Here is a 9,442-nt window from a genome sequence, read left to right as displayed (position 1 = left end):
TGACACAGGGCAAGTGCCAACATACTACCCCTGAAAATTCTAAAAGACATGTATCCACAGACATGGAAGGCCATGGTGAAACCTACTACTGCACATCTTTTGACATACAATGGTTTACTAATTCCATGTGCAGGATCCAAAGTCCTGGAGTGCAAGTACAATCAATCCTCCTGGGCTCCACAGATGTTCTACATTGCAGAGACTAAAGGCCCAGCAATTGCCGGTCTACCAGCATGTTGTGACCTCACACTAGTAGCAATACATGGAATCAGTCAGACCTCGCACTACAGATCAACCTTAGATTCTACTCCTATCACCTCGATTCACAACCTAACATCGAAACACCCAGAATGTTTTGACAAAATTGGAAGTTTCAGAGGAGCTGCAACATTACACTTGCAGGAGAATGCAAGTCCATCAACTGATCTGGTAAATTTTGCGCAACACAAAAGCCAGCAGCTACAAGAAGAAACGGAGAAAGATTCCACATTACAGAAGTTGTGGAAAATCATTATTGAAGAGTGGCCTGATTCAATTCAGCATGTCCACAAACATGTGAGACCATTTTGGCCTTACTGGGATGAGCTGGACATCTGCCGGGAGCCATTTTTAAAGGCAGGCAGATCATCATACCAGAATCTTGGCAACCCGATAATCTTCAACAACTACATCACTCACACATGGGCATAGATTGGGTGAGAAGACTCACCAGAGAGACAGTCTATTGGCTGGGTATAGACAGTCTATTGGCTGGGTATGAACAATGACATTGAAGTCATCGTCAAGAAGTGTGAGGCGTGTCAAGAGCATATGCCAAGTCAGCACAAAGAACCATTGATTCCACATGAAGTTCCTACCCATCCTTGGTCCAAAATTGCTCCTGAACTCTTTCATGTTGATGGCACTGACTTCATCGTCGACTACTTTACCAAGCACCCCATTATTCGACAATTGTACAATATGTTAAGCACAGCTGTCACACGCACTCTAAATGCTAGTCTCAGTTTATTTGGTGTGCCTAGAGAGATCATTATGGTCTGCAATTTATTGGTAAGCCATTTCAGGATATGTGTGACAAATGGATATTGATCACACTACTTCTCCTCCTCATTACCCCAGATCTAACGGCCTAGCTGAACAAATGACTCACACAGTGAAATCCCTAATTCTCAAATGTAGACCAAACAAGCAAGATCTACACATTGCAATGTTACATCTGAGAGCGACGCCTTTAAGTGCACTATTCCATCACTGGCATGGCTCACGTTTGGCAGACCAATGCCTACCAATTTACCAACTCTTACCCTTTCTACTGTCTCATAAACTAGAGAGTAACTTTGAAAACTGCAAGAGAAGATAACCAATGTGCATGATAAAAATGTGGATACAGAATTGCCAAGTTTACAGTATGGACAATAAGTTCGCATCCAGGATCCCACTGAAGGTACGTGGCAACCAGCTGAGGTGACAAGGATTTTTTTCGGAACCAAGGTCAAATGAGGTCATTACACACAAAGGCACAATGGTGGGGTGTAAAGGACAAATCAGATCCATTCCAGCTCCTCAGCCACCGTGCAGTCCTATAGCTTCAAGGACAAGATCCCAAATGCAACCAGGAACAATATCCAAGAATGACAATCTCATAGATCACTGAGAGCAATTAAAGACACCTCCAGACAAGGTTACTCTTACAAGATCTGGGCATGCCAGCAGATTACCTCTATGCTTTAGAGACTCATAGATTCATCAGTTCTGTACACACATGTAATAACTAAACATGAACATGCATTGTAATAGTTTACTTCTTTGGAAGGAGGAAAAGAATCTTTAAAAAAGGGAGGATGTTATTATGTGCCTTTAAGGGATTTCAGCAAGACATCACCAGAAAGGAAGTGTGCCATATGATCCAGTTACAGTTTTGCTTTTACTTTCAGCAGAGCACACACACTCAGCTCTGCTGCTGGTGTCTCCAAGATTTATATCCATGTACAAGTGTTCCCATGTGCCTAGTCTCAATGAATGTTTGCATAATCCTTTATGAGCAATTGGTGCCCTCATATCTTTGCAAAAACACAAGACCGAGCACACAGCTTCACTAGGATTGTAGACTTCCCCATAGTGCAGCCATTGATTGCTCACACATCACTTTGCAGGTGCCAACTATCAACTCTGAGATGTCACACAACCAAAAGGGATCCCATTCCCTCAATGGCAGCTGGTGTGTTACTATCTGCAGAGAATCATGCAAGTCAATGCCCAGTATCCTGACAACAGCCATGATGCCTTTATTCTGTGGCAAAACCCTATGCCATCTGCATTTGAGCCACCGTCACAAACCAGGGAATGATTGCTGGGCTACAAGCTCTATCCTTTGACAAAATGGCTGCTGAAAGGCTGCTGGTTTTCAGTGGGGGAGACTGCAGGTGGCAAGCTCATTGGAGGACAACCTCAAGCAGCTCTAACCCAAGAAGTTCCAGCTTCAAATTGCACCAACTCAGAACGGGAGGCTACAGCCTGGGCTGGCAGAGTAACAGTGGTGGGAGGACGAATTCTGCCATCCTGAGTGAGGTCAGCATGTGCTCCTTGGAGCTACTGCCATTGCCATGGGACAGTGCCTCAACAATCGGAGTAATTTGTTGGATAACAGGTTGCTGGGCTGCTGTGACAATCAAGGCCAGGGACCCTTTGAGCACTGATGTTTGCAGCCATGATGGCAGCACTCTGAGCTTGCATCACTTTAATTTCGGTTGTATTGAGCTGCATTATTCAGACATTATGTGGTTTCTGCTTGTGCTGCAATGGAAACTTGGCCATGGATGGGTCCACAAGGTCTCCCGTGGAGTTAGTGACCACTTCCATCCTGGAAAGGATGCGCTCCAAGCTCTGCACAATGCCCAGTGTAAAGTTAGTGCCAGATTCCTCCTTGTTCTTTGACAGGCTTCCAGCAATGCTAAGTGTTTGGAAAAGGAAAAAATGATATTTTTAAGAAAACCTAAAAAATATTCATGGCCAAAAAGAATGAGACTCTGCACTTGTTGGCAGTCATTAATCATGATCATATTGTTAAAAGAGTATTTATACTGATAATTATTAGACTTATTATCCTTCTGAAATGAGTTTAGTGGACAATTAATGTGCACATGCAGCAACTTCATGAAAATCACAAAGAGATTATGGGTGAGATGATGTTTTCACACAGCTAATGATGGAGTGACACAAATTGGTCAGCAACTCGTGATAATTCCAATCTCACAGAGTATCTCTTCCTTGCCACAAGTTGCTGGCTGATTCGTACATTAATAACAACCTTGTGTTGTTCAGACACTGTTATTTTTCTGCAGAATTTGGTCCAATATGTTTCCAGCCAGCTTTAAGTCAGTGTATTGAAATCACATCTGCACAGAGGAAATGGTCTTTGACTTGCACAGATACCTTAAGAAAAAGGTCATTTCCTCTTGACTTCAAAGCAGGCAAAACAAATTAAACAATGAATGTAGCTCTAAGTGGGGCTTTCTGGAACTCCTGACCATACTGTGAGTTATGCGAAAGAACGACTCATATTTATATTAAATGCAGGTTACTTTCATTCCTCTTCTATGTGCCAGAGCGGGTACTGTGGTATCAAGGCCATGAGCTGACATCCCCCCTAAAAATAAATAAACTGGCCTTGGTTTCATTCTAGGTTCTGCATAATATTGCTTCTCTTCAGTTTTCCAGCACAAAATTCAGACAGCACCAAGATTAGGGTATTAGTTCAATCAGATATGCTATAAAAGAAAAAATAAATGTCTTTGTGCCTTAAACTGTCCAAGGACAATAACATGTTCCCCGAAAGATAATGCAGCTTCTCCTTAAGAAATATACTGTTGTTAAAGTTTCGGGTAGTGGTAAAATTGTTTTGTTACCTATCACCCACCCGATGAGATGAAGCAGAAAAGTTACAGATGAATGTGTTATATGAGAGAAATCAGATGCAACGCAATCATTTTGAAAAATATACTTTATTGAAGCATTCTAAAAGTCAAATGGAATCATTCTGCACTTATTAGTCTAATCAAGAAATCCAATCAGGCAGTTCAATAACTTGTTTACTTTGCCTTTGATCCCGAATAATTTAAGGAGAATCCAAAAGAGCACAAAGGTGAACAATGTATTCACAATATGTCACCATATATTGAATACCCAGAACATATATGCAGTTTTCTGTCTGAATCATCAGACAGCCTCTTTTGACAGCTGATTAACAGTGTAATAAAAATCTGCCCTCGCAGAGCACATTGTGAATTTACACCTACATCATCTAAAATTCAAATTCATTATCAACATTGACTGAAGTTTATTAAATTGCTTTAGGTGCATTACAGAGGCCTGGCATGTACTCGAGGGACTGGTATGTGAAGACTGTGTTGATGAAATGGTTCAAGCTTTTTTTGAAAGCTGTATGGAGCTGGGTATATTGAAAGAACTGATGGATTCACCCTTCAGGCTAGAAAAACAGGTATTTTGTTGGAAGATTCTTTAATTAACTGCGCTTATTATATTTTCAAAAGTTTTAGGAGAACTGAAGAGTACTCAACTTTTCCGTTTTTATATACGTATCTGGAACACATCACAGAGTCTGACATCCTAAAGCTGAGCCCCTGCGTTGTTCATCATTCATTAATTTCTCAGAGGAGTTCTTTAATGGGCATTAGGCCCCTAGTTTGCACCTGTGCAGATTGGGTGCCTGCCACCCATTGCTAAATTGGCATGGCATATGCCCATTTTACACCCAAAAACAAAAGCAAATCACACCAGTTTCAGCCAGATATCTTGAGATATGCATGTGTGAAAAAAACATATGTAGTATTAGTCGCTTGTATAGAATTCAATTTGTAGTGTCAATGATGAACTAGGCTTTAGTCATCATTGATAAGCACTTTGTTGTGCCTGTATTTTCTGGGCATTATAATCTATTTTAATGGATTTTTTATATTAAAAAATATGCTTCATTTATCCAGAAGGCACACAGCCAACTGAGTCAAAAATATGCAAACAAAAACTGTTGCACTGAAATTCTCCAGAACATCTTGGATTGCACTCCAACAAAGACAGTGAACTCTTTGAACAACCTCACATGCAAAGACCATCTGTTAATTTCCCAAACAACTAAGTTATGTCACAGAAGTGGTTTGCAATGCTGTATCTTTGATTGTGACTGGTTAGTGTTGAGCTTTCCTGATCTTTCCATCAGCTCTACAAAGGCTGTCAGGCCCTCAAACTATATCTTCATTTTTGATAGTTTTGAACAGTTTTTGGAATTTTCATTAAAGTGAAAATGGCCTTCAGAAAAATGCAGCCGATGATTATATTTTCAAATAACAACTGAGGACAGACAACAAATCTGCTTATATACAGTGAATGACTTAATAGAGCTATGCAGCTGATAGCCTACTGCTAAAGTACACCACTTGCTTGACTCAGAAAACCATGGAAGTAATGAAATTTTGATTATACATCAGAGCACAGTAAATCTTGTAGGAACTGACACTAGTGAGTTGGATTTGAGATTAGCTGAAGATGAAACACAAGGAAATTGTGAAGTGCTTCAATGCAGTGACTACCCTCAGATTGATACAATGTGTAATATTAAGTATAATATTGCTATTTTAATAACATCTAAATGTCCAGACGTGTTACATATCTTTGAGTTAAAAAACAAGATCACCTCATGTGCACTACTATTCCTTGCAGAAATAATTGAATTGTAAACTATGCTTCATAGGCAAAGCTCCATGATATAAAATAACACTGCAAATCTGTACAGGATTGTACACAAAGAGAACTCAGTAGAGCCATTTACTTTATAATAATTATCGTGAATCGTAATCATGGAGACAAGTGGGTCAAATTGAGAATGTGCCAAGAGATTTCACCAATGTAGAATATACCAAAACAGCATACTGCAATGCCTCAATTTTTCTCATCCTTGTTTTCAAATCTCTCCAAGGTCCACCCTTCCCTATCCCTGTAACTTCCACCAGCCCTACAACTGTCCGAGTTTTATACTTCATTCCAACTTTTGAACATCAATATTTTCATCACATCACCATTGGCAGCCGTACCTTCAGCTGCCTAAGCATTAAGCCTGCCCTAAACCTTTCTGCTTCTCTACCTCTCCTCCTTTAAAGCTGTCTCCTAACTTGTCCTAATACCGATGTGGCTTGGTATCAAATTTTGCATGCTGTATAAATCCACGTTATTGTGGCCAACTGAGTCGGATTTGTCCCGATGAATTAAGATTTTTGTGCAGTAATGTTCTGCCGAGCTAAATACATCATGGGCAGAATTTTACGAGTTGGCGAGTGGGGGCGGGACCCGCTCGCCGACGCGTAAAATGATGCACAGTGACGTCGGGTGAAACTCCCGATGTCACCGCGCCCCATTTAAATTTTCAGGAAGGCGGGAGCACAGCAAAATCAGCTGCCGCCCACCAACCTGTCAATGGCCAATTGAGGCCATTGACAGGGTCAATTAAGTAATTAAAGGACCTGTTCGCCCAACCTTAAGGAGGGAGCCCCGGTGGGTACTAGAAAAAACATGAAACCTCATCCACGGGTGGGATGAGGTTTCATGTAGGCTTTAAAAATTTTTAATAAAGATTTTGTAAAAATTATGGACATGTCCCAACTCATGTCACATTGTTACATGAGGGGCCATGTTATGGAAATTTTATTTTTCTATTTTTGTCTTCGTTACATTTACAGACGATCTCCCTGAGGCTGCATTTAGCCTCAGGGAGATGAATGCGCTCTTTTGTGCACATGCGCGAAAGAGCGCACTCTCGATTTTGGGAATCCCTCCCCCACCCACACAGGGAGCGCATAGTGCTTCCATGCGGATGTCACGCTGGGCAGGCCTTAATTGGCCTGCCCACGTAAAATGGCGCCACACCTCCGATCGGGGGCACCAATCAGAAATGCACCCGTACGCGCCCGCCCATCAACATCCCCCCCCAACGGGGGGAAAATTCAGCCCCATAATTTGAGAGGTTTAAGTATTCTTGATTCTCCAGCTCAAATGCTATGTAAGACAGAAGCACTGTGCTTGGAAATTTGAGTGCAACTTTTAAAATGTCAAATCTGGCTAAGGATTGCAGTAGCAGGCTAGGAGAGGGGCAGGTAACTAGAAAAGTGCTTGGCTTATTGAACTCAATAAGCCAACTCCAGTGGACGGCTGCTGTGCAATTTTGACCCACTTTTCAAGGATGCCTTCCACTGCAGAATCTGGCAGGGACCCGGAGAAGGGACAAGAGCACTATAAAGAGGAACAAAAGAGTATATAATTTCAATGAGATTAACCTACAACTCCCCCTCTAGAAAATTCAGCAAAAGATGGAGTGAAACTGTTGAATCTCCATGAGAAGGTTTCACAAAGAATGCCTCATTATGTGGAGAGAGGTGCCATTAGTGTGTCAATTCTAGGACTGTAGATTTGTGTTGCAACAAGTTCAATGAAGTGACAGGTTAACATACAGGTAACATACATTCCTTGGGCACTCTAGGCACCAGTACACTTGTTAGCCTCTAGCATTAAGAGGTAGACAACTAACTTCTCACAATGCACTCTGGTTACTTCTTGTGGCACTGACCTTCAACGAAAGGCTGCAGCTCTGTTCTTCCTCCTCATCATAATCATCATCTACGTTGCCCTCTGCCTACCTTATTGCTGTGGAGAAACTGCAGGAAAAGAAAGATAGAAGCTAACAATATGTGAGAGTTACCGCTTTACAGTTAAGAGACACAGAAAGGGATGGATTGTTCTTTTGTCTGGTGTTTCACAATGCCAGGACGTGGTTGTTCACTCACTCCCTGGATGTTAACAAGATGCAGCTGAACTCCCATAGGAAGACCCCAGTGTCTCGCCTTGACTCTATGACCTTCTCCTTTTAGAATATGAAGGCTTTAAAGGTGGGATAGCTCATGAGGGCATTATATGCCATTTCATCTTGTGAAAAAAACTGTGTAAATGATGGGAAGGCTAGCAGTTGAAGAGTATGTGCCAAGTGGCATGGGAAAGCTGAATTAGAGAAGTGATGTTATCAGCCTTAAAAAGGCAGATGGGATTTTAAAGTTGAGTATGTAAGTAATTGCTATTCAGGGAGGTACAAAGCCACAGAGCAAGATACCTGGTGCAGATGATTCAGTTGTGGACATATTCTTGAAGAGTGTAATTGAGAAGATTGATGAAGTTAACTGCCAGTCAAGCGGGTGAGCCGAGCATTATTCCTTCCTTTTCATCACGTACTCTAACATGGAATTTGCACCAGTGATGATTCCAAAGCATATGCAAGTCTGCTGGGGCTGGAAACCCTTGTGTAAGTACCATGCAGACCACCAGCAGTTGCAATGTTTTATTGGATTTGTGTAATAACTGTGCAGCTCACCATATAGAAGTCACCACTTTCATTCGCAATGCCTGAAGCGGCGGCTAAGGGCATGGCCCCCAAAAAGGGACCAAAGAAAACTGTCACTAAGAAACGCGGCAAATGTGAGAAGAAGCGCAAGAAAAGCAGGAAGGAGAGCTACAGTATCTACATCTATAAGGTGCTGAAGCAGGTCCACCCCGACACCGGCATTTCCTCTTCAACCATGAGTGTCATCAACTCGTTCGTCAACGACATCTTCGAGCGCATTGCCTGTGAGGCTTCCCGCCTGATCCGCTACAGCAAACGGCACACCATCTCTTCCCGGGAAATCCAGGCCACCGTCCGCCTCCTGTTGCCGGGGGAACTGGCCAAACATGCCGTCTCCGAGGGCACCAAGGCTGTCACTAAATATACCAGCTGCAAATAGAGCTTCTCGACAGATCTATTTAAAATTCACCATATGGAAATTCATTCATTGAATCCAACTGTTCACTATAGGTTTTGTGACAGTTAAGATTTATTTCAGAAGTTATGTATTAGGACAAATGCAGCTTTAGCATGTAGGTTTTGTGTAGAATGTATCTCATTCCTTGGTCAATTTTGGATCAGGATTTAAATGCCTGGTAGTCTGTTTGCATCTTATTACCAGATAATTAGATAGCTTATATGGATCTTATAACTTGGTGATTTTTGTGTTGATGTATGGCATTGTAACTTTGGGGAGTCAAGGAGGTGAGCTGATTCCTGAGCCTGCTGATGCCAGGTAATGTGAAACCACCTGAGACTCACACTCATTTAGGCTTTAATGTGCTTCCAACTAAGCATAAGGTCATGTCTTAAAAATACCAGGACTGCTGGAGGCCAGAACATTGCTGACGAGCCTCTGGACTCAGTCATGTCACAGTTGCTGGAGCTGCAAAGGAAGGTCGGGAACATCAGGAAATGATGTCCGCTGCACTCCTCAGATTGCAAGGCACGATGGAGAAGTCCGTCCGCCTTCAGTCTGAGGTGATAGCACTAGCATGCCAACGCACC

The 9,442-nt window shown here is 42.1% G+C and overlaps 1 protein-coding gene across 1 annotated transcript; it reads left to right on the top strand.

Moving 5' to 3' along the window:
* Nucleotides 1-8,453: 8,453 nt before the first annotated feature.
* LOC144693479 (histone H2B 7-like) lies at nucleotides 8,454-8,834 on the top strand. Its single transcript, XM_078563337.1, has one exon. It carries the CDS (start codon nucleotides 8,454-8,456, stop codon nucleotides 8,832-8,834), a length of 381 nt encoding a protein of 126 aa, XP_078419463.1.
* The last annotated feature ends 608 nt before the right edge of the window (nucleotides 8,835-9,442 follow it).

This window comes from Cetorhinus maximus, chromosome 18, assembly GCF_964194155.1.
Source record: "Cetorhinus maximus chromosome 18, sCetMax3.hap1.1, whole genome shotgun sequence".
Taxonomy (NCBI): Eukaryota; Metazoa; Chordata; class Chondrichthyes; order Lamniformes; family Cetorhinidae; genus Cetorhinus; species Cetorhinus maximus.
Note: the sequence above shows the minus strand (reverse complement) of the source record. Positions and strands in the feature narration are given on the sequence as shown.

Coding starts and splice junctions, on each gene's coding strand:
- LOC144693479 (XM_078563337.1), top strand. CDS start 8,454: ATGCCTGAAGCGGCGGCTAAGGGCATGGCCCCCAAAAAGGGACCAAAG.